Source organism: Bactrocera tryoni, chromosome 4, assembly GCF_016617805.1.
Source record: "Bactrocera tryoni isolate S06 chromosome 4, CSIRO_BtryS06_freeze2, whole genome shotgun sequence".
Classification (NCBI taxonomy): Eukaryota; Metazoa; Arthropoda; class Insecta; order Diptera; family Tephritidae; genus Bactrocera; species Bactrocera tryoni.
Genome location: NC_052502.1, coordinates 78,437,601 through 78,463,641, shown reverse-complemented (window position 1 = coordinate 78,463,641; position 26,041 = coordinate 78,437,601). Strand labels below are relative to the sequence as shown.

At 40.2% G+C, this 26,041-nt stretch overlaps 2 protein-coding genes across 6 annotated transcripts in view; one reads left to right on the top strand and one right to left on the bottom strand.

The window, feature by feature from the left end:
• Nucleotides 1-9,024, bottom strand: part of LOC120774343 (MAGUK p55 subfamily member 5-A) — a 149,706-nt gene extending 140,682 nt beyond the window's left edge. Inside the window, exons 1-2 of one of the 2 annotated variants that reach the window (XM_040103906.1) lie at nt 8,252-9,024; nt 4,063-4,665 (exon numbers count right to left, since the gene is read on the bottom strand). In XM_040103906.1, coding sequence (XP_039959840.1) covers nt 4,063-4,149 — 87 coding nt within the window. In that variant the 5' untranslated portion in view covers nt 4,150-4,665; nt 8,252-9,024. The remainder of the gene's footprint in view (nt 1-4,062; nt 4,666-8,251) is intronic. The other variant, XM_040103910.1, reaches the window with a different exon arrangement.
• Nucleotides 9,025-9,370: 346 nt separating this feature from the next.
• Nucleotides 9,371-24,258, top strand: LOC120774344 (mitogen-activated protein kinase kinase kinase). 4 transcript variants are annotated; one of them, XR_005705236.1, is made up of 12 exons: nt 9,371-10,016; nt 10,265-10,830; nt 11,403-11,895; nt 12,125-12,287; nt 12,372-12,538; nt 12,600-12,775; nt 13,608-13,799; nt 13,862-13,994; nt 19,352-19,757; nt 19,821-20,341; nt 20,403-22,137; nt 22,619-24,258. XR_005705236.1 is itself a non-coding variant. In XM_040103913.1 (11 exons), the coding sequence occupies exons 2-11, from the start codon at nt 10,441-10,443 to the stop codon at nt 21,707-21,709; spliced, it is 3,948 nt and encodes a 1,315-aa protein (XP_039959847.1). In that variant the 5' UTR covers nt 9,371-10,016; nt 10,265-10,440; the 3' UTR covers nt 21,710-24,258. The 4 variants fall into 4 exon arrangements, 3 of the variants coding, with proteins under 3 accessions (XP_039959847.1, XP_039959846.1, XP_039959845.1); XM_040103913.1 differs by having other exon boundaries at nt 20,403-24,258; XM_040103912.1 differs by lacking the exons at nt 19,352-19,757; nt 19,821-20,341; nt 20,403-22,137; nt 22,619-24,258 and adding an exon at nt 14,417-17,440 and having other exon boundaries at nt 10,268-10,830.
• Nucleotides 24,259-26,041: the final 1,783 nt, after the last annotated feature.

Here is a 26,041-nt window from a genome sequence, read left to right as displayed (position 1 = left end):
TATTCGCCGCCGAAATAAATATTGAATGGCGGAAAGTCTTTGCGGAGCATTGAAAAGTTTTTACCGAAATAGTGGGCAGCCATGTGCGAAGAAGTTAGAGTGTTCAAGTGGACAGATGAAAGAATAACATCGTGGTACTACCAAAAAGTGGGAAGAACCCATGGTATAGAAAGCACTATGTATTCATTTCTAATGAAAAAATTTTCTGCACGAGAAACCATCATAACACGTCATTTGTTGAAATACCGCCAAGCTTTTATCCAAAATTGCTTTTACATAAAAATAGGTTTATCCAAAAAACTCTCTGAATCTCGCTGGCAGTGTTTCTAAGCCGTTTTGATATAACGAAAAGCTGAGAAGTATATTAGTGTCGTCTATTCAAGTATCAGTCTACTGTCTCATCCACAGGAATTGTGGTTAAATTTTTGTTCTTTTTTCACTTTTCTCTCGTTTGGAGGACTTATAGGTCTTTATGAGCATTCTAAGCTTTAAATTAGTATTCAAGTTTTCCATAGATTATTGATAAGTTTTCGGTTCGTTCAGAACACTATTTACAAATAGTCAACAAAGCAGTACTAACTCCCAAATATTACTAAAAAAGCTCACCAAAATGTGCCTGTGTCTTACAATTACTTGCCCTCACACATGATCTAACTATCATCACATCAAACTGCCACAGTGTGCACTCACCCGAGCATCTCCCTAGATTATTCATTTCACCTTTCAATTTTCACTCAATTACCATTGTTAATTCATACAGTTATGCTAGTCAGTAATCCCTAATCTCTCAATTACACCGACTATTGCACTGTTGCAACAATCACCCCGGCTCGGCACAATCAACGACCCCCCCTCCTCGACCATTTTGACAGGTCACACAAAGAGTCAAACATTTATTGGCCATTTGAGTGCAAAATTCAAAACTTCTATGACCGTTAGCCTGATCAACCGGCACACCGGCCGTTGCACGACAATTGAATGCAACCGATTATGGCTGACGAGCGAAAGCACATGCAAACACAGATAGGTCTACAAGAGTACAATACACAAGTGAACAATCAAATTCATGTGTTGGCCCATAAATGAATCCATTATTATTGCCAGCCAGTGGGGCGGTGGACTCGACTGCAGACCACAAACTCACATCTAGACCAGTACTCGTACAATGGACAGTACAACAAAACTGTGAATGACCCCGACCGAGTGGCCGTTTCAACAACAACACATCACATGCACATCGACGGCAATCGAAAATGTTGTGTCTTTGGAATTGGCAAGCGGGCGCAAGTCGTTGGCACAATCGTGTGGTGGCAGTTAGTTGCTCTGCGCCCAAAAGCAGACTAATAACTATTGTGTGGGTGCAGGCAAGCGCGCTAATAAATATAATAGCACCAATACATGCGTAGAGATGCGTGCGTATTTGTGAATGTATAACGCCTACGCCGCTGGGAGAACTGTCTACAATTTTCAATTGTATTTTTGGGTCCTGAAGTATGAAAGTGAGCCGTTGTATCGAAGGGCCTGTGAATGGCTGGCATACAAGCAAGCACAAAAGGTCTAAAAGAAAGCAAAAATTGTGTGATCCTTTGCTTTTAGCACACACATTCTTCACTTTCATTATCCGAACGTTTGGCTGTGGCTTTTGACGATAAGCTTAAATAATAAAATGAAATCGTATGCGACTCTTTGGAGCTTTTACTATTTACTAGAGTGGATACCGCCTGCCACAACGTCTGTATGGATAATGTTAGATACTTGATTAAGCCAAGAGGGAATGTAGATAATGAATACAGTTACGTTAAGAGTCCAACTTGGAACATTTTCTCTTTGAACCTCATTCCCAGAGTGATTTGCAGAATACATCGCATTATTCGAAAAGTAAACACCGTGTTCTCCGTCTAACAATTATGTCACAAGGCCTGGTATGAAAATAATTCCAGATCTTCGAGTACTTTTCAGAAGCATCTCTTCCACTCAAGCAAGCAGCAAGCAAAACATATACATCAAAGATCTCAACGGTTTTTTTTATGGAGTTTGTCTGCTCACTGCCTTAGTTTTGCTCCTACTACATTTTCCATGTATCCGCAATAACACCCTAACGACTACCGCTGCTTTTAGTCACTTTCTCTTAGTTGAGCCTTATTCACACAACCCTTGCAGCAGGGCGCATAAAAAATCACAACCGTTTTGCTCTAATATTTTTTATGTTCATGTTATTGCTTGCTAGTTTTATGAGCTCGACTAAGTACTCACGCAGTTTGTACATACAAATTATATGTGATTTGCAGTTTCTACTCATATTTCCCACTTTCAATACAAATGCCTGCTTGTGTGCCTTGTAGCGTCACTTGAGTCCTCGCCAACATTTGGCTTTCCGTCCGTAGCTGCGTCAGCTCTTTCTATAATCATTCAACAGTCCGCAAACAAACACATAGAGAAGCAGAACATTTGGTGAACAAGCAAACAAAATTTGCTTTGGATTAGAATACAACGACTTCATTCGCGCCAATCGCGTATCCACCAACCTCGCAGCGCCCACAAAATCGATGACTGAGTATGAATCTGACGGTGTAAAGCAAGCCATCAGCGCTTGCGAGTCATCGGCCGGTTCTGCGTCTGCTTTCTGCGGCGCTTTATTTGCTTTGCCTTGGCGCATACCCCAGGGTCGCATAAAAAGTGCTTGAAAATGTCATTCGTTTGCGGTTTCCGCATATTTTTCTGTTTATTTCTGCAATTTTTTACAACTTGCTTTTTGGCTAGTGCTAGTGCGTATTTTACGACCGCACAGCTCCAACTATTTTTCCATTGTTTAAGTTATTTGGTTTTTTATGAAGTCGCATTTTCTGCGGTTGCTCTATTTGGATTGTGGACTTAATTGAACTATAGAAAGCTTAGCTTCATCAGCTGTTGCTGTCAGGCCGCATGCGAGTGCTTAGAAGTGGAGGCGAGCATTTGCCTGTTCCCTGTTTTTCATTTATCGCTCTATTAGTGTGTGTGCTGTGGTTGATTTACGAGTTCGGGCGCGTACACGCCACACAACGACTTAAGTCGTAAAGCTTACTTTTGCTTGAATGCAATAAAATCTATGCTTGATAACACGTTTACACTTATATGTACGAGCAAACGGATATGTTCGGCCCATGGGATCCATTCTTTTTGGTGTGTTGTACACTTCAAACCAACTACTGAGCTCTCAATGGCAGTCTCAGAGCGCTACTTTGAGTGGATTAAGCTGAATTGGTTTGCTTTGCCACATGTAACACACTTGTCGATGACGACATGATTTACAATTATTAGTGGATCGGAAACTCTTTCATTGAGGTAAGCCAGAAGTTCATTATTAACCAATACATAAGTTGTGAACCAGCAACGGTCGTTTCCCGTTAGAACGTATCTACAGTGGTCCGCAGAGTATTTCACAGATGCAAGAGAGCATACTAAAACTAATGGCCAAAGGATTGTGATCAAATTTCACAATTTGCTCTAAACCTATTGACGACAAAGAACTTAGCCGGCTAGCAGGGACTGGTGGTTTAGCAACGCACGATACGTCAGTCATCTTCGAAAGCTTTAAAATTCAACTAATTTAGGATATAAGATTGTGTGTAAATGATTTGTGGGGGTTATTCTGGGTATCCAGCCACAGTCGAGCTACTATACTCAATCTCTATTTCTTCGTCCGTGTCGAACACCCCAGGCAACGTGAATAGATTTGAATGAGATGCGGTAGCCAACCCGTGTAGCTGCCAGGGTTTCGGCCAGGAGAGAGAGAGAGCCGTGATGGGGCCATTGAGAAGTAATCGATTTAAGGGTCTGCCCACCAGCGAAAAGATCCATAGACTCGAGATTCATAGGTGGACAATGGAAGCAAGGGCGTCTACGCATCCGATGGAAAAACCAAGTGCAAAGCGACCTGTCTGGACTTTGGACGTACAACTGGCGTATCCTCGCAAAAGATAGAGGCAACTGGCGAAGTTTTGTGTTCTCGGACCAAGGTAGGTCACCTTTGTAGTTCGACCATATAATTTACAGCTTCTGTTTGGGAAATATCCTCACACTTACCTTTCCCGACGACGAGATCGTTGATTGCGACGGTGTACCTGATGATTGTGCCGATAAAGCTGTTCGACCGCTGCTGTTCGCTTGCATTTCAGCGCGGCGCCCGTGCGCGGCCTCAGACGGCTCTTAAGCGTTTGGTCAGCACCGATGTGGTACAAGCGCCGTACAATGCACACTCACACGCACACGCGCTAAACAACACAATCACAAAAACTTTTAAGCGTTACGTCATGCACAGCTTGTGGGAATGAGCGGGGCAATACACACGCACGCACTGCACCTCCGAACACGTGCCCTCAACTACTCATTGTCGCTGCAGCGAATGTGCGCTGGAAGCGTGACACGACAAAGCTTGCGGCAGGCGTTGCAATTTTGAGGGTTTATGCATTTTCACGTTTGCACTTGGCATTTTGAGCACTTTTTCGCGAGCAGATTTTTCTTTCGTTAATTTTTATGCAACACTTTAATTTGTTTTATTATTTTTAATTTCTGCTTTAAATAACACTATTTTTTATTTTTACTGGTTACAATTAAATATTATTTCAAACACCATGCATATTTGAATATTGCAATTAAATCAATGAAGGCAAGGGAATGGCAATATTGCTAAAATAGAGAAAAACGCACTTTACAAACACTTCATCCTGTTATTCGGCTGCATTTAGATGGCTTAAAGTATTGGGCGCGGCTGCGTAGGCACTTAAAGCTGCGACGGCGAGAAGTTCGACAACACGCATATTTATTGATTGTATATTCAGTCAATAAATGCGCTATAAAGTGGCTGGAAGCGTAATTAACTGAGTCTACGCGCCGTTGAGCACAACGCACAACGGGTGTGAGCAAATGGCTCATAAACGTACAATTATGGACAGAAATAAATTCGAGATACTCATAGAAAGGAGGATAACCATACAAATACATATAAAATCAGCACGGTTGCACCGAAGCTATAGAACCCTTTACAAATACAAAAGGTTCTTTTAAAAATTTGATTTTAATCGGTCAGTTTGTATGTCAGCTAGATGCTATAGTGATGCAATATGAACAATTTCTTCGGAGATTGTAGCATTGTCTTTGACAATAATCTGTGCCAATTTTTGTGAAGATATCTAATAAAATGAAAACTCTAGTCTCTCTTACGCTGGCTGAAATATTTTGTCCAAAATATCTGGTGAATGGATATTCTCCAGTAGTGGATGATAACAGAGAGAGAAGAGTGGAACCTTTTACTTTCTTGTACATGACCAAGAGGTGAGGAACGTGGCATCGTTTGATGCATTGTATTGACCGCAACTTGCGAAATTCGGAAACGACCACAAAGTGCCCCAAACCTAATGAAATACGACTTCAAAATCTTCTATTAAAGAGCTATCCGAGCTAACACCTAAAATGTGGTCTTTATCCAAAAATAGATGCAGAAACCAACACGCACGAAAACGCACGTGTAACTACAACAACAAGCCAAGCCAATCAGTACTTGTGCTTGGTAGCATTTTAATTTCAGCGCTGCTACAAAATGTTCGAATTGACACAACTGTCACGAGAAGAACGCTAAACAAAAGATACAACAACTACTACGTCACATATGTATGTGAGGCACTGTTGGCAACAACTTTATGGAAAACATGAGTTGGCAGCGGAAACAGCATTGAAACTTCCTTACACTGACGAAGGCAGACCAAACAACAAGCCGCCACATACACGCTCACAAACACATGAGCTCGCACCGCCAGCCATGTATCCATCCATCCAGGATATGCTGTTATGGAAGTTTTGCCTACAAAAGGCAGGCACTAGCCCAAGTGACAGCTGCGTGGCCATGTGACAACCAACGCGGTGAGTATATGTGAATGCATGGATGAATGAATGGCTGGACATGTCGGTGGACTGAGTTATCGATGAGCAGTTGAGTGAACGCTGCAGACAAGGGGGAGGCAAGTACGCACTTGGATGAGGTTGGAAGTGGCGATGTGGACGCATTTTCTAATGCTGCTTACTTTTCATCTAAAAGGCTATGTGAGCGTTACGATTACAAAATCAATAGTGAAATGAGGTAAATAAGATCAAAACCATAAATTGAATTATAAATCAGATAAATTATTTATGGCCAAAATTGATGAAATTCTGGAAAAATCAAATTCAAGATTAAAAAAAAAAATAACATTGTACGGCTAAATTCACGAATATGATTAAAAGAACAGAAACAGTCATATGTACCAGAAACTCGGGCATGAATTCTAGAAGTGATGTGAATACTACCGGAAATAGCTTTAGCAACAAGAAAATACAAATACTCGGTAGTTCGAAGGCGTTTCTGTGCGTGTTATAGATTTCTAATCGAACCGCTTTCATGGCTTACATAAATGAAAAAAGTATCAAATAGTACATTGGTCGCTACATATTTATATATTTTATTAACCAATCCCCCACCAAAATTACCACATCTCATTTCAATTCAATAACTATACATATAAGAAAATCAAAGTATGAACGCAAGTGCCAGACCTGAAGAATGGCATAATAAGGCACAAGCGACAGTAATACTGCGCCCACCTCAATTTATGTATTTAGCAAATGCTAGGGAGGTCTAAATACGCACATTGCCTCCACAACCTTTCTTGAAATGCCAAATTTCGCACACCTTTGCCGCATAGCTCGTTAGATATATAACACCTCCAGCAAGAATAACAATAAATATTACAACAACAACTACTGCGAAGTTTAATAAAGCTAACAAGCCATTAAAAGCGGCACGCCTCCACCCAAAACGAGCTGCGGCAGTGCTGCTCAAAGCGGGGCAACCGAAGAGTTAGCTGCAATAATGATCATGTTGTGTTGTAACTAGGAAGAAATAAAAACGTCAAGGCAACACTAAATACAGGAGTGTGTAACAAAAATGGCCGACGGAGATTTGCAAGCAGCAGCAGCACCGATTGAAGCACCGGACGCGGCAGTGACACAATAATGTTAGACAGCTTGTGTTAACGTTTTGTTGTTGTTGTCATTGCTTTTTCGGTGCTTTTTATATGCGCTGCTGACACTTATACGCAGCTGCTGGCCAAATGAATATGTATGCGAGAATCTGCTAATGGTTGCTGCTGCTGCTGCTGAGAATAATATGCAAATCAGAACGCTTCCAAGGAAAAGAAATGGTAATAAGTGGCAACAATCGCCATCAAAGCACACTTTGAGGACAACGCGTTGGACACACAAAGCACCAAGCCAGCTGAAGTTGGAGAGAAACGCCGTGGAAGCAGCTATTGGTTGGGCAATTTCATAGCTGGTGCCTGCACCTCTAACGGGACGTCAAATTTGCGCTCTACCGCTTGTGGCATGTTGGCGCGGCTACACATAGTATTTTTTGCACATATGTATATGTATGGTTATGTGAAGGTGTACATAATTCACATTATTATTTGTATATACTTTATGTACGCACTAATGAAGATGCCAATGCTTCCAAAACGCACTATTGGCAGCTGCCGTGGCGTGACTTGCGTACAATTAATCAGTTTGCTGTGTTTGTTGTTGTTTTTGCATGCGTGCTTAATAAATTAGATTTTTCGTTTAGGCAAAGTTACTGTCGCAGCGTTTGAACTTTGCGGCTAACACCGTAATGGGTTAATGCATAACATGTGGCTACAAATTGCGTCGACACAAGCATAGCAACAACAACCATGTTTAGTGGGCGCTTAAACGCCCACCTAGTACGCGCAGCGACTTTGCGACTTGAAAGCGCGGCGACCAGCGCAAAAACAAAATAAATTTCGCCATCCGTCCTGCCAACATGTGTCAAGGCAAGCGCTGAATACACAGGCTTGCATACATATGCACACATTTAAGTATCTACACGAAATTATTTGCACATTGTGTTGCCACTTTTGTAGGTTAAGTAACTAATTTTCTGCTGTATTTGCACAATCATGCCCTGCAGCCAGAAATTGGCCGAAAACTAATTTTTATTTGCGCTTACGACTTTTGCATGTTTTCGACGCTTACACGCATTTTCAACAGCTGCTAACGTTCGTGTGGCTGGTGCTGCCGCTGCGCTGCTAGCCATCGACTGTCACTCGCTAAGTGGGTAAATAGGGCGTGTGCGGAGAGGGCCGCAGCAGCCCTTGCTTGCAACTTTTTCACACACACACACTTCGGCTGCCTTCGCCACCGCGTCCAGCATTTCTCATCTGCATACTTGCGTTTTTCTTCTACTTTTTACACACACACATTTATTTGCACATAATTTTTGAATTTTTTCGACATTGAGCTCTGGCTTTCAAGGGTTACAACTTAATTTTTTGCCAACTTTAACACACACCGTTATAACGCCATCACAACTAACCAAGACTTTTTAAGCAAAAACAAAATTTTCATTGCTGCTATTTTGTAAAAATTCTGTAAAATTGCTAAGCGCACATAGTACACACGCGACGGCACTTGTCATTTCGTGTACGATTTCGTTAGATTCCTGCGCGTTACTGAGCGAGTTTGCATATCACACAAAATTTTCACATCGCCGCGGCAGCAGCGGCCACGAACAGAAGGACGACAGCTGTCTCAACTTAGCTCAGCTGTGGAGCACGAGCAACGGGATATACATGTGGCGGCTATCTCCCATTAGCCCGCATCCAACACGGAAATCACGCGTGGACAGCGAGAGATGCTGAATGCAAGAGCACCAAATCTTGGCGCAGACACGCATGCCTTCCCTTTGGAGACTTTATTGAGCACTGCAAACAACTCACCGATTCACTAGTAAGCAACCACCGACCCGCACGCTTTGGCGCTGATAAGACAAACACTAAATTACTATACACGCGCAAGTAAAAAAAGGAAATCACTTTTCGCGAATGTGCAAAGGATGCTAACAGATGTTCAACTAATTTATGGACAGCTGCAAAATGGCGGTCCATATGACGGAAATAAAGACACCAACAACGGTTCTTGTCGATTGCTATGTCATAACTAGCCAAGACACCAACCCAAAGAGCGTGCTGCCATTATGTTTGGGCTATATAAAATATTTTACATATTTTTACATTAAATATTAAAATATTTATGTAATAAGTGACGGCGTTAAGCGGACAAAATAGTTTAAAAAATTGTCGAAACTAGTTTTTATTTTAGAAAATTAAATATATTTAAATAAGTCTTGCCAGAAGCCCTGTATTCATATATTCGATTTGCAAACTGTCAAGAAATGTCCATCATGCAGACGGGCACTGTTATCCGGTGGCAACACAAAAAAGGCGAAGTAGAAATGTAAGCACAAAAGAGAATAATCAAAAGACGACATGCAGTGTATGAAGTGGAAGTGGAACCGAAAAGTAGCAGTTCAGAACGAAGATTTGCAAATGACTTAAATTTGCACAAAAACGCGATAAATTCTTAATTAAACTAATCGGAAACGCAAAGATTGCGTATTAACATATAGAAATAACTAAATTTTATAAATTATTGAAATATTAAACGACGCGAAAACGAACGAAACCAAAGTGCTGCACATGAATTAGTGAAAATGTAATTTCTCTGCTGCACGACTACGAAAAAGAAGACGACGACGAAGCAAAAAATAAAAGAAAGGCAAAGATAAAAATAAAAATCTGTGACAGGCACTGGTGTAAATATCCAAATCCTTTCGGATTGGTAAAAACTACATTAACGTGGACGAATGCGGCCTAAACAGGACTGTTTTATATGTTGCAAACGAGAAATATTAAATTCATGTATATACATACATATTGCGTATAATGTATAGAGGATAGGGAAGAAGAATAGCACTAAAACAAAACGACATAGTCGACGAAGAAGAAGAACGGAGTTGCGGATAAGAGATATTTCTGCGGGCCAGACGAAAAGCGAATTTTTTTTATTTATACAAAATCGAAACTATTGTGAAGCATAAAAACTGTTGTGGAGATTAGAATAGGTGTGGAGAACACTGACTGCGTAAACTCCAGGTAATATTGGTTATCCACTTTTGGTTAGAGTTTACAAAGACGAAGTTCCCAAAATAGATGCAATTAGTATGTTGATAATATGTGCCTATTGTTTTGACACTAAGGAATTAATATAACCTACAACTACTACAAGCTATTTTTTCAACAGCTCTGTCTCCATGTTTAGACAATTCAAACACGAAAACCTGCTATATATTTAGTTGTTTACATTCACCCCAATTATTATTACTCTTTTCCTTTCTTTACAGCAGTCTACAACAGCTTTTCGGTGCTAATTACGAATGGCTTATAAACGGATGCACGGAAGACTTCCTGCACACACACTCTCGTTTGGCGCTAGAGGACAATAGACACCCTCTAACGTTTGGACAGCATATTATTTTGTTACTTTTTTAATTTTGGAAAGCACCTGTTAATCACTTATATGCCTGCACACTGTTTAACCAATAACGATCACTTGCCGTCTGAAACCAAACCAATGCTCGCTATCAACGAGGAGCAACACTCGGAAGCGTCACACGCACGCAACCATAGCGATAGCAATGGAGAAATGCATGCCAATGGCAATGCCAACATCACCAACCAACAACAACGTCAACAAACTGCCGGCAGCAATAACAACAGCAGCAGTGCTCACGAAACAACACAGTTACCACCATTACCAGACGGGCCGCTGTGGTCGGTGCTTTACGATTACGATGCCAAAGGCGAGGATGAGTTGACACTGCGTCGCGGTCAGATTGTAGTGGTGTTATCCATGGATAGCAATATTTCGGGTGATGAGGGCTGGTGGACAGGCAAAATTGGCGATAAGGTCAGTACCAATCAGTGTGAGAATTGGTTTATTTGTTATTCCTAAATTTATATCGGAAGTAATTTTTGTCGAAATAATATTGTAGCGAATGTAGTGGGGGCATTAGTGACGTCAGTGCGCACAAATGTTTTCTGTGCAATAAAATGAATTAATAAACGACGTTTTCATTTTCGGATGTTATCATTTCTTTGCAATGTTTTAATGTGCTGACGACATTTTTTATCGTACTAAAAATATGCTGCTTCACCGCCTACTGCTTATTTTGCAGCGCAACAATGATAAGAACACTTAGTGTTTATCTAAACGTTATCTCTGCGCTACTTGAACCGTTAGCAGCATCTGAGATTTCAACTTTTTTTAGATTAGAATTTGTAAAGTTTTGCAAAAATCGGTGAAATACATATGTAATTATATTGAACACATTTTTTTTTATAATTTGAGTATGATTAAAAAATATAGATACAAATGTTAGCAATTTGTTTATGTCGAAACTATTGACCACTAGCAATCATATACATATTTTATTATTTACATTTTGTTATTTTGACACAAACATTCTAATCTTCGCCTAGGTCGGCATTTTTCCCAGTAACTTTGTGACAGACCAAGATCCTATGCTGGCGGGCGTGCCCTCAGCTATTGGAGACATACAACCGCACGAAATTGACTATGCCGAACTCGAGGTGGGCGAGGTGATAGGCGCTGGCGGCTTTTGCAAGGTGCATCGCGGCTATTACAGCGGCGAAGAGGTTGCCATTAAAGTGGCGCCGCAAGCTGGCCCGGATGTCGAATCGAATCGCGACAATGTGCTACAAGAAGCGAAGTTATTCTGGGTCGTCAAACACGAAAACATAGTGGCACTGCGTGGCGTCTGCCTAAAGCCGCCCGATCTGTGTCTTGTGATGGAGTATGCGCGTGGCGGCAGTTTAAACCACATTTTGGCGCGTGGCAAGATACCACCCGATGTGCTGGTTAACTGGGCGATACAGATAGCACGCGGCATGAATTATCTGCACAACGAAGCACCCATCTCGATTATACACCGCGATCTGAAGAGTTCCAATGGTGAGTTGCGAATGTTTACCCGGGGGGTTTGAAGATTTGTTTTGCTTTTGTTTTGATAACGTGTCAGCGGCGTTTATACGAAAATATATTTTTATATACAAGTTTTTAGATCACTTGTTTTTGTTTATTTGTTTATATTAAACACGGTTAATTAATTGCGTATTGTTAAAATTTATTTTATCACGCAGTAAATTAATCATTTCACTTTTATAACGTTTGGCATTTACAGTGCTTATTTTGGAAGAAATCATTGCCGGCAATCTGCACAATAAAACACTGAAGATCACCGATTTCGGTTTGGCGAGAGAGCTTTACAACACAACACGCATATCAACGGCGGGCACATACGCTTGGATGCCGCCGGAAGTGATAAAAAGCAGCACGTACTCCAAGTAAGTGCAATATTCCACCTACAACGGAATTGAAATTTATTTTTACATACCGTTTTGTTCATATGCATTATTTTTACACTCCAGATCATCGGATGTTTGGAGCTACGGTGTGCTGCTGTGGGAGCTCATCACAGGCGAAACGCCATACAAAGGTTTCGATTCGTATTCAGTCGTGTTTGGCATAGCAGTGAATATGCTAACGCTGCCTATACCAAAAACTTGCCCGGATGCATGGGGAAAACTCATGAAAAGTGTGTACTCAAGTTGGGTTATTTGAAATAAAAAATAATAATTTTGTCTATATTGTCAAAGGCTGCTGGGAGAATGACCCGCATAAGCGACCAGGTTTCAGGGACATATTAACGAAGTTGGAAGACATTACACGTTCAGGTTTCACGCTGACGCCACAGGAATCGTTCAACACAATGCAAGATGCCTGGAAGAAGGAGATAGCCGAAGTGCTGCAAGAGTTGCGCTTGAAAGAAAAGGTGCGTGGCTTACAGCAAAAATACAAAAAACTTAATGTAGCCGTATATTATAGTATTTGGTCTGGAATTGTATAGCTGATTACATTTTATTGTTGTAACGCATTTAGTGATTATTTGTGAGGTGTGTGCGTGTTTGCTTTTAGGCGCGTACATTGTAAATTTTTGTAATTTGATACTGTGTAGTTTGCCGTTATGTACTTGGCGGTTCGACCTTGTCATTTACGTCAATTACACGTTCTTAATTTTGTCTTCTTCCTGTACGTACTTCTTTAATTTGTTTGCATATTTGAACAAATCGTAACATATTCTCTGATACATTTGATTACGTCTCACACAGCGTTTCCAAGCAATCGAGGAGGTAAGCAAGACGCTACATTTTCTTGCCGACAATTTGCCAATAAAACGCTAATGGGCTGTGTTACATTACAATTTTGATGGAAATCATTTTTTTCTTTTATAATTTTAATTTTTTGTTTAATATTTCTAGTTTATGTGCATGCCTTTTGTCGAATTTGGCAATTTTTTTTTTTATTTTGCTGATGCCTTAATTCTGGTTTGATTTTGCTGACGATTTGCTCACAAATATGCAAATTATATGCACGTAATTGAAAAAAAACGAAATCAAACACCAATTTTACAGTACAAATACGTTAAGTTTACTCCGAAATGTCTGAACTTTTGCTTAACTTTTCGTTTTTGCATTAAAGTAAATCAAAACTAAATTTAATTTACTTTTTTAACTATTCGAAGTAATGGAAGGCTTGCATGTACGCCTGCGCCTTTTATTTTGTTGAAGTTTTAAATGATTATTAACATGTTTACTCTATCCTAGGAATTGCGCACCAAAGAGGAACGCTTGAATCGCGTTCAGAGCGAACAGGACGAACAGGCCATGAATCTGAAACGCTTCGCCGAGCAGTTAAAACTGCGCGAGATGGCCTTAATCGGGCGAGAGCTGCAAATTGCACAACAAACACCAACGCCGAATCGTAGGCGTGGCAAGTTTAGCAAAGTGAAACTTAAAGTAAGCATGGCACTGCTAAATGGCTGGTAAAATATTAGTAAAAATAATTCTGTCTTTTGCAGCTGCTAAAAAAGAACGAAGTGCAAATTTCACTCCCAACCGATTTCCGGCACACAGTGACAGCAATACACGACAAACCCTTGACTGATACACCGCCTGGCTCACCAGCAATTTCCCAAGTGCGCATCGTGGCACGTGAGTAAAAGTTTTTTCTTTAATTTTTTAAAATTACTACTATAGACAAAATACCAAGAAATGGAAAAAAACGCGAGTGTTTCTTAAAAGAATTAGATGCAGAATTAGCAAAGGCTATGAAGAGGTCTTATAATTTTTAAAATCGTTGCACATTTAGCTTTGTCAAATATTTTTTGATATACATATGTATGTACATACATACGTGCATATTCTACTATTTTAAAAATTTTAGTATTTGTTCTTAGGTTAGTTGAACTTTTTGTTTTTGTTAAACAGTAGTTTTAAATTTTATTTACTATTCATAATTAATTTATTTTTTATTTAATTTTTCTTTGCGGTTTTCTTTTCGTTCTCCGCTTATTTTTATTATTTCATACATTCCTCGCCTGTGTGTATGTGTGTGTGTGCGCACGCTCGCGTAGTCACGCCACCGCAGCTGCCGCCTGACGGCTACAAAGGCAAGACGTGGGGTCCTTCGACGGTGCACCAGCGCGAGCGCCCCCACCTGCCGGCGCTGCTTGCCACCGAATGGTCCGGCCCAGCTTCCACCAACTCCTTGTTCAGCAAGAGTGCACCAAACCTAGACAAGAAGGCGGTGCGTCCCACGCAACTGCACTATCTACATCATAGCCACCTGCCGCATCACGCCATGCGCCAGCATTCGCCACACCATCACCGCCACCAACATTTGCCGTCGCACCATTCGCATGCGCACCATTTCGAGTATAAATTCGGCTCGATGCCATGCTCGCCTACCACACCGACCTATGCATCTGACGCCTGCATCGGCTACAATGAGTCAGGTATTTGTATTATAGGCAATTACAACAAAAATAGCAACAGCAACAACAACAGTTGCAACACAACACCAACGCAAACACCAACAACGGCGCTAACGGCGACGGCAACGTCCAACCAAACGAACAATATGCCCAATTCATCATCGCTGGTGACGTTCCCATTACTCAATAATACAAACGACCATCCGCATGCCACTTCAGTCATAAATATTAATAATACTAGTAACCATAATCATCAGCATCAGCTTCAACAACACCCACATCATAGCAATAGTAATTCGAGTAATAACAGCAACAATAGCGGCACTTTTGCCGCCAATAACTTCATACTTGACCCAAACATTTATAATAAAAACAAAAGCAACTATAATCATAGTAATAGCTATAGTAGTAGTAATGCAAGTACTAGTACACTGATCCAAAATAATAGCCATAACCGTAGGAATAACGGCAATAACAATAACATTAACCATAATCACAATAATAACGGTAGCAGAAAGAATTCTGGCAGCAGCGCTATTGGTGTGAAAAGTCTCAGTTTGTGTAGTAATAAGAAATTGAAGGCGCAGCAACTGCGTCAACAGCAACAACAGCAGCAGTTTCTACGCCAACAAAGCCTCCAGCCTGTGCCGCCTATGGTACGCAGTCAGGAGGATGGCTTAAATTTGCCGGCACGGTACCCCTGTTCGCCCGTGACGCTGTTGCAATATCAGTTCGTGCCTGCGCCCGACTACCCGTCGTCGGATCAGAGTGATACCGACACCGAACCGCCCACGCCCACCGTCAGCTGTTTCCCCTTCCGCAAGGTCTCGCCAGTGGCGCAGCAGCCGCCGTTGCCCTACGCCTACCACGATCGCAGTCCACTTTCCGATCATGCGATCAGCGGCTTCAGCAGTCTCGGCAACAGCCCAGCCGTCGGGCGGAAAAAACTTTCACTCGATAGCGAACTGCTAGCGATCGAGCGTCAACAGAAACACGCACAACGACAAGCGAAGATGTTGCCCATCGTGATGTTGCTATCCGATTTTGATAAACACGCGCCACAACCAATTCACCACGCTAGCAATGCCAGCAGCGCGACAAATCTGATTAACGAGCCCAACGATCCGACCTACGATCGTGCTTTCTATCGCGAAATACAAAAGTCTTTGGAAGAAATTTTCTCGTTGCCCGCGCCAGCAAGCCGTCTTGGCAGCCAGCGCTCTGAACGTCTCAATTCGAAGTCTAGCGGCGATTTGACCAAATACAACTCCACTTCTCAACTCACCGAGGATGCCGCTGACGATGAGCCCACATACCGCTTTCAGCGCAACGCTTCCGGCTCGCAATTTCCTCGTCAGTGTTTCTTCCGACAACCGTCAAATGCGGGCGAGGCTGCAGACGACGACGCGGAAACCAACGCATCACATAACGCTTCATTTCGTTCATACTCGGGCGATGAGCATTTCAATTCCATATGCTCCGACCAATCCTCTTCTATCGACACGACCAACTCTACGCAGACGTCACGCAAATCGTCCGTTACCTTCCAGCTAAACTCCTCCGCCTCGCAAACGAACTCATGCAACTCGAACGACGAACACGCGAACAGCACCATTGCCAGCGCCAATCAGTCATACAGTTTTTCCACAACCTTCAATTCCACCGACGCCACCAATTTCCACACAGACAAGACCGATCAGTTCGTTAACGGCGGCGGCGCAACTTCGCAACAAACTTCACCACACGCAGCTGCTACGTCAACGACTGCCATGCCTAAAGGCTCACTGCTGCACGACCTGAAGCTGCAAGACGTGCAGCCGGCACCGGAGGTCTTGCGCATGAAACAGAGTCTGCTCTTGGCGCAGGAAGCCAAGGCGCGCAAGCACAAAATGCACACAAAGAAAGTGAGCGGCACAGCGAAAGAACCCGGCGCGACGACGACAGCGTCGGTATCATTTCAACATAAAGTGCAAAACATACTAAACTACTTCACAATACGCAAGAAGAAATCAGAAAGTGAATACAAATTATTCGAAAACGCCAACTCGGAGTTCGTGCACGAAACACGCGTCAAAGCGAAGGCGAAAGCGAAGTCATGCGAGCAACTGTAGTGCGTGCGCAACGCGGCGCTGAAACTTTAAGTATCAAAAGTGTGGTTAGAAAATACTAAAAGCCCTTAAAGGCATTTTTGTAAGCTAAATTTTATAAAGTGCTTTGAAAAGTTACGGTATAATGAGGCGAAGGCGAAAATATATGTAAGAGCGAACTGCGAAAGGGACTATCTATATTTCAATCGTGCGCTAAAGGAACTTTTGTTTCGAAAATTATTTGCACCGCAAATGCAAAGTGATTTCGGTTAACGCGGAATATTTAAAAGAGTCGGCCACAGTCGTTTGAGTGCTTAACGGTATTATTAAACGTTTTGGAGACTTTCACACTAAGCCGCTGCGCGCACAGCCAGTGGATGTGCATTTTCATGCATTTATTTTTAACGCTAAACGCAAGCATACTCACCACATACCATGTGGTATGGTGAATCGATGAGATGGGGTGTATATGCAAAAGTTCGTCGAATGGCAAACTATTGAACTTATACGAGTTAAAATACAATAATAATACAAAAACAAAAACACTTGTACGCAATTAAGTTAGCATGTAGCACAAGAAAAAAGTAAACGCCGAAAAAAAATGTAGTTTAAGCCTAAAGTATAAGACTTTGTGTGCCTCTAAGAAGAAATAGTAGAAAAACGAAAACAAAAAAAGCAAATATAAACCAGCCACGCGTATTCCTTGAGCTTTTCATGTCACAGCTTTAGTGCGGAATACGTCACATTATCACCGTTATTTTCAACACCGTTGGCGCTGCAATGTTTTGCATAATTTTTAAGTTAATGAAAATGTTATTTTATTTTGATTTCATAAAACGAATGAAAGTCCTGCGTATTTATTTGTATACTGTAAATGTTTTATTATTATTATTATTATTATTATTATTATTACTATTATTATGCTTAAACAACTTTTATTTCTGTGAGATTTTTTTTATAGAAACCTTTTCAAAATACGCCGTATTTTTTTTTTTTTTAATTATTTCGCTCTTTGTTGGAAAAACTGTGATCAGAAACTGAAAGAAAGTAAAAAAAAAAATAATGTAAAAGCTGTGCAAATTGTCCCCTTTTATTATTGTATAATTTATTACGCACCCCAAATGATTGTAAATTTTTGTTTTTGTAATTTTGTCAGTGCCAATACGCAATAGGCGACATCACTTAAAACAAACTTTTGGTTAAAAATGTATTCACAATTTTTTTATCCATGTTTTTCTTTTGGTACTTTACATGCGTGCAAGAGTAGTTTTTTTTTTTAAATTATTAGATTCAATTGGGTATTATTTACAAAAAAATATGAAAAACTTAACATAAATTATTTATGTCTCGAAAAAAATGTAATGCTTTTAAAGTGTCTTATATGGTATTCACTGACATGCGTATATCTGTAAGGTGGTCGGCAGCAGGGTCAGCGATATTTTTAACACTAAAAAATATATTTTTTTTTTCAAATTTTATTTTGAAATTCAAATTATATTTTTTTTAATTTTATTTTGAAATTCAAATTATATATTTTTTTCAAATTATATATATTTTTTTAATTTAATGTTTTAAACATGTAAAATATATCTAAAATTTTGAAATACAATTATTATTTCTTTTCTAATTATAAAATTTTTTAATTAAATGATTTAAAAATATAAAAAATTCCCAAAAATTTTTAATATTTTCATAACAAGACCAGCATTGTTACTTTTTCAAATACAATTCCAAAATAGAAGGTTCAAAATTTTTATCTTAAAATTTTAAATTTTTTACCTTAAATTTTTTTGCACATCAAAAATTATTGCCCATCGCTCCTGAATTGCCTCAGACCACGCTTTTGTTTTAATTAAGCAAAATTGTATGTTTTTATTGTAATTTTCTTTTCAGCTTTAATTTTATTTAAATTTTATCAAAATTTTAACTATTGTATTAATATTTCTTAAAGTCGCTCGATTTTCCACAGTTTTGCAGCACTAAAAATGTTTGAGCTTTTGTTTTTCTACAGTGTGTTCCAAAAAAAAGTCTACATTTTTCTACCACTACATTTAGAAAGTAAATTTTACACTATTTTAAGCTACGATAAATATTCCATTTTATAAAGCAAAATTAGTAGTGAATACGCAAAAAAAAGTTACCATAATCCCTCGAAAATTTCTACAAAAAATACAAAAACATAAGAACACAAAAATAAAATATAAAAAAAACCACAAGCAATAAATGATTTGTATTCTAGTTTTATTTACAATTAACTTTTGAGTTTCAATATTGTTGCAACAAAATTGGTGTTGGTTAGTATTGGTTTTGAATTTTATAATTTTGATTTTTCCTAACTCGGTTTGTCTGCGGTTTAGTTTCACATACCTACGCTCCTTCGACTTGCTCAGCGCCGTTATGTTTTTTCAATTTCTATTCTACTCACACATACGATATTTTTACACTCTTCCCAAAAACTGTGCCGCATTGTCGCCGCCGCCGCCAACAGGCTACAATTCCAAAGACTGGTGTTCGCCTTTACACGCGCTGCCAGCCGCCGCTGGCGCCGGCACTTCCATCGTGGACGCGCCGCTGCCCATTATGTCGCCCAATCCCTACCTGCTGAGCCGCTTTACTTCCAACATTCCCATGCCCACGCTGTACGCCGGCGATGCGGTGCGCAAGCCGAAGCTTTCCGTCATTGAAGTGTTGCTCTACAATATGGCCGCGCTGCTTGCCGGCGTCGCCGCTGGCTATGACGTGCGCATCTCGAACGTGTCGCCGGTGCATCCAATGCTGCTTAGTGATGTGCCCGCATTAAAGGCACCCATGGAAATGGAGTTTCCGAGTGTTTTAGATGAGCGCAGCCGCTTTGCCGCCAACACTTATCATGGCACTGGCAACAAACACAATCGGTGAGTAAGCAATAATTGTTGCTTGTACAGCTATTTATAAGTTTTTCTTTTATGTATGCATAGCGCCACATTGAATGCAGCCACATTCACGCGTTTAGAGGAACAACGCGCTCCTCTGCATCAGAATCCGCGCGGCTCGCCCAAACTGCATGCCGCTACGCCTAGCTTTTACTTCCAAAAGCATGCGCTGCCCCCAGCTGACAGCAAGCTGGCATTGCAACAGCAGAAGCAAACACTGCAACATCAGCAGCTGCCGCTAACCGGATCCACCACAAGCGGCTTAGGCTCCAATTTCACCAACAATACCTCCGCGCTGCTTTCGTCTTCATTGGGCAGTCATACGCAGCCTCCAACACCTTCGCCGCGTCGGAAAATCAGCACCTCTTCATTTACTGAGAATCTCGAGTATTCGCTTCATGATGACACGCCACCAACGCGCCGTTTTGATGACGACTTTAACGCTGGCAGTGGCATGCCGCCCTCCGCAACGCAATATACGCGCGCTGATTATTTGCGTCACGGACCGAGCTTCTCCAATGATGGTGGCGCTTATGGCGCAGGCGTGCATCGTGCTGACTACTTCGGTACTTATGCGACGCACGCTATTAGCACACAGTTTTTTTTTTACAACTGTTTCTCTTTCAGGCTCCAACTATTTTCCGTATCGGCCAGAGGTGCAGTTGGCGTATCAACGCGACTGTAAATCGTATCCTGACTACTCTTACGACTACAATCACCGCCTGCCCAATTACTACGACTACAACTACGACCCACAGCAGCCGCACCAGCAATCAACGCCAAAGCATCAGCAGCAACACTATCAAACGCGTACACCGCCGCCGCGCGTACCCCAAATGGGCGTCAGCGCTGCTGGACACCGACGCACACCATCAACTATCTCCAATAGCTCCAACATCAATCAGGGCTTCTCTTTCGATCACGATGAGCTGCATGCGGCAGATTTATATGACTACAACAATCTCAATTTGCAACTGAACATTAATATGGGCGCCGGCGGAGCGCCTGACTTTGCGCACTACCGCGAACTACCGCCACCACCTCCTGCACCGATTGGCGTAGTGCCACCGCCCAGCAAACATGAGCTGTATAAGAGCTCACCCAAGATGGCCCAGCGTTTGAAACGCGGCGGTGCAGGCGGCAGCATGGGCGGTGCCGACACAGGAGGCGGCTTAAATCGCATTCGCGACTATGAAAATTTACCCGCGTACATTGGTAGCCCATTGCACCGGACAAAGTTTCACAACACCTTGGCCCAGCAGCAACATCTGCAACAATTGCAGCGGGAACGCGAGCAACAACATCAGTCCCTCTTTAGTACACCGCAGCATAGTCTTTACACGCACACCACACACGCGCAATCAACGCCGCTGAGTCCGGTACACATGAAACCGTTAAGCGCGCAAGAGCGGCCAGTTTCGCTACCTTTCGAACAGACAACAGCGGCGCTAGGCTTCAATGGCAGTGGTTCCAACAAACTGCGTTCGTCGCTCAAAAAATTCAACTATAAAACGCCTAATGGTGGCGCAGCGTCTAATACCGGTAATGGCGCTGAATTGGTGGGCGCCAACATGAGCAATGGGCTTACCGTAGTGGGTGGCAACGGTGTCGCCAAGCGCACCGGCAGCATTTCTTCACAGCAGGGCACGCCCACTAATCCCACTCCCCCCGATTCGCTCACTAGTGATGACAGCTCGTATCTGAGTGCCAAAGAGGGCTCCATTTCCTCGCAGCACAGCCGTGTGCGTTTCAGCCCCGAAGCGTTTCTGGACGCCAGCAGCGGCAACGGCAGCTTTAACAATAGCAACAACAACAACGGTGGCAGCGGCAGCGCGAGTGGCTATCTCAATCAATCCACAATATCGCTTTTCAATCGACGCATATCGCGGCGCCACACCAGCGACATGTCCGCCGGCACCCCACCATCCTCCTAGCAGGGCAGCGCCGCACGCTTCACCAATACAACACTGCAGTTGGCGCGCAGTCCAGGCGCTTTGGTCAGCAGTTCATTGTCGTTGAATTCGCCACAGCAACAGCAGCTATCCACGTCGGCGCAACACTCAATGCAGCAGCTTCCATATCGCTGGTACTCGGGTGCACGAAGATCGCGTTCAGCACACTACGAATATAGGTTGTAAGCAAAGAAGCAAGTAGTGAGAGGCGATTAAAGCTCAAAAATCATTATTGGATAAGAAGAAAGCGACGCAAGCGGTGAGCAGGAGAAAACTTGTATGTTGTATAAAGGGACGCTTGGTGTTCCCAATAATCGCTGTAACATTTTCGGTTTCCACTTCTAAATAAATAATTAGGGCGTACAACCAAAGGAGATGTACATAGAACTTACAACTTAGCGACTAGACAGGTATTATCTTTCAGACCGTTGTAGTATTCCAAAATGTTAAAAACATTGATCTATATACATTCGCATATACATATAAGAAACACACTCCCGATTAGCTGTTAGCAGTGCAACATTTTCATTTCATTACTTGAAAATCACTCAAAATGAGTATTCAGCAAACGCTTTATTGATAAATTTTTAGATTAATCAATTTGTCGAACACAATAAGAGGCTTTAAGGCCCTTCATATACGAATATTTAGGGAATATGAAATTGTCTAATAAAACGAGTGCTGAATTACGAACAAGCGCGCTGAATTAATACGCACCAACATACATATATTATACAGACTCGAAATTTTTTCAACAAAAAAATCATATCTAAAGTTGATTTATCGGGAAAGCAATAGAAACTTAAAATCAATATACATATATTTCCATTAAAATTTCGCTAACTTTGTACATTTAAATTTGCTGATTTGCTTTTTGATGCAAAATTCAAGACTCAATTACAACTGAGCGCGCTGAATGAAACAAACTGCACGGATATACACATTTTAGAATGCTTCGGTACAAATGCGAAATTCTAATAACAAGCTGAATGGCGCTGAATAAACTATACGTCTGTTTTGAAAGCGAATTATTGACTAAAAAGCCAAGCTTAAACATCGCACGCGAAACTAACACACTATATAACGCGCTGAATACATTTTACCATAGCTGAATAGCGTTTAACTACGCAACAGAAGAAGGCGCATCCTAATAGATTTATAAAAACGCAAAACAAAAGCGATTTGCTAATTACTCCAAACATGCCAATCATTCAACTAACACTTAATTGGTTTTGCCAAACATACATATGTATGTACATACCTATTTAATAGCAAGGATGAACTCTTAAAACGCTAAGTATTTGTATATAACCACATACATGTAAGCAATCATACACAATTCCTATTGCTGCTTATTTTGAAAACAAAAACTTGGTAAAGCTTGCAATTTACGCAAAAATTGTCATTGAAATTGAGCTACAAGCTGTAAATCGATAATGAAAACTCTATGAAAATGAAATTTTTCAAAATCGCCTGATGCTGTTTGCGCATTTTCGAAAATATTATATAAAAACTAAAAATAAATCCTTTATCAATGTGAAATTGTATTCAATTGATGCCTTAACAAAAAATTATGGAAAAATTAAAAACTCAAGCAAAACACGAAAATCATAAAAATTTGTGTATTCGAAAAACAATCAGAGGAAAAAAAACGGTAAATTGAAAAGCTCTCAAAATGTATTATACGAGAGATATTCGCTTTTGAATTACCATGATAAGAATTTGTAAGTTTCTTCTTCATCTCTATATACTGACGGAGAGTTAGGTATAACTTTAAGGCTGATGTTATTTCATAAGTGTAGAGTATGTATGCATTGCCGTTATACATGTGGTACATATGTACATATAAATATTAATAATCGACAGGAAAAGCAAAATGAAGAAGTACTATGTTTCTGAATTCATAATTAAAAACAAGTTAAAAAAGAAAGAAAAAATTACATAATAAAATTAATACAGTCAATACTCGTTAGCTTGAACAATGTACCGCCTTGCAAAATAACTGCAAACACAAATACGCTGGCGTAAGAATATTTTTTAATTAAAAAAATTAATTTTCTTGAAATCAGTTCCGATCGACGCCGCTTGACTTTGTGATGTATATAAAGGATATATGTATTTATATTATATATTTGTATATCCTAAGTGAGCGCTGCGGAAACTCTTTCACAATTTTCCTTGGCAATAAGAATTATATACCACAAGCGTTTGAGCGTGAAAAGTCGGCGTCTTTATCTTTAAATGCATTCAAATTGTTTCGGTTTTTCTCATAAAAATCAATAACAAAATGATATAATACTCAAACCTGAACAGAAAGTTAAAAAATCTGGCTCTCGAGTAAAGTTCGGTTAGAATTCGATCCGAAAAGGGCAAGAAAAGTGCTCGCGAAGTGCGAAGCATTACACAAAAGTAACGGTAATGATCAAGACTAAAATACACGAAATCGCGAACCGAGTTGAGTGCGAAACTATGGCTTGAGTACAGGTCTACATATAACTTATCCATACGCGATTAATATAGGCTCGTTCACTAAGTAATTTGATTTTTTAGTGTCCCAAGGGGCTAAGTCTGGAGTATATGGTGGGTGAGGTAACACATCCCATTTAAGCTCATTTTGTCCAACTGATCACAATACACTTTAAAAGTGATCGTGGTATTGTCGAGTAAAAGCTCAAAATTTCCACCAAATAGACAACAAAATTTATCGTTGGTGTTTATCGATATATCGATTATTTACAATCAAGGCTTACAACATCAGCTGTTCAAATATAAACCGGTAAAGTGGTAAAGCTCAGCTGTTGTCACCAAGCAAAATTACTAAGTGAAGGACCCAGTATTCGAACACTACTCGCGTGTTAAGCATTAAATTTTTAAATATTTTTTCGCAAGCTAGAACTTTATGCAAAATCGTTCTGTCGCTGCAAACAAGCGCTAGCAATTTTCTTTTCCAAAAAATGCGCTTTCTCGCAGGTTCCGTTAATTTTTTTACATAAAACTTTCACTTGCAGTCAGCCTTAGTGTGTATTAATTAATATTAGTTTTAAATAAACATACATACTTATGTATATGCCTATATGCTTTACATACATACACATATGTATGTGTGTACATTTTGGGTAGTCGAAAAAGACTTTTCGTATTTCATTCCAAAACTATGTAGTATGACACAATGTGTTTGGTAGCACTAGAGATATACGACTCCAACGACATCTATTGACAAAATACGAAAAGACTTTTTCGACTACCCAATATATGTACATATATTGTATTTATGTAATTATATATATACTTTGCCAAATACAACAAAATTTTAAAGAATTAAGTAGTTACTTTATAAATAGCGCTTCTTCTGCTTAGCCAAATTGTTAAATGAACAACAATTACATATACATATGTATATATACTTATATACACATACATACCAACATATACTACTTATTAAGTATTAATTGCGTTTCTTTTACTCCAAACTATATAGTACATATACAAACAAACAAACAAACGTGTAACACAAATATACATAGCTAATTAAAACGATAAAATTATAAACAAATTCAAAACGTTGCAAGTTTATAACCTCAATTTAATGCAAAAACAAACATTACGAAGACCGTTTTCAAAGCATTCCAAATAACAGTTAGCTACAATTGTGTTGGGACAAATATGAAACACAGTATTTTCATTGAAAAAAAAAAAAACAAAACATAACGGTGCTTTGCAGAGCGCCAACGGTACGTTATATGTATGTAAACCGTTATATATTACGGTAACTGTAACCGTTAAATTGATAAATTGATCTAGTCCAAACTTTTTTGTCATACTGTTGTTGCAATATGAAAATATTCCATTCTTTTTTACTTGTTTACAATTTTTTACAATTGTTTTATTTGTTTGCAATTTTTACAGTTAATTTAAAAGCGCTTTTAGCCTCTAACGATTTAGTAATTTAGTGTACAAAACTGCGACTAAAAATATGGTATTTTCCACATTTAGTTGTAGCTCCTTTTCCAAATGGTATAGCATTACGAAAATTCGAATAAATTATTTTTATAAAAAAATGCGTGTTTCTTGCAAATTATTTTAATGTTTGAAACCACTAATCCTTAGATAAGGGAAAAATCATCAAATTTCGCTACAACCGATTTATTTACACGGTCTTATACCCATATATGTAGTATGATAAGTGAGAGTCATTGTCGACTGACCATGTCAACTCTACACTCGAGAACCCAAACTGTGCAATTTGTTTGTTTCACTCTTCCGAGTATTAAACGTCACGTTCCCCAACCAGATACTAACATTCGAGAGAAAATC

Bases quoted from the DNA above. Each gene is read 5' to 3' on its own strand.
- LOC120774344 (XM_040103912.1), top strand. From the start codon at position 10,441: ATGCCTGCACACTGTTTAACCAATAACGATCACTTGCCGTCTGAAACC. The intron at 12,288-12,371 runs GTAAGTGCAATA...TTTACACTCCAG, and splicing joins AAAAGCAGCACGTACTCCAA to ATCATCGGATGTTTGGAGCT. The intron at 13,800-13,861 runs GTAAGCATGGCA...TGTCTTTTGCAG, and splicing joins TTAGCAAAGTGAAACTTAAA to CTGCTAAAAAAGAACGAAGT.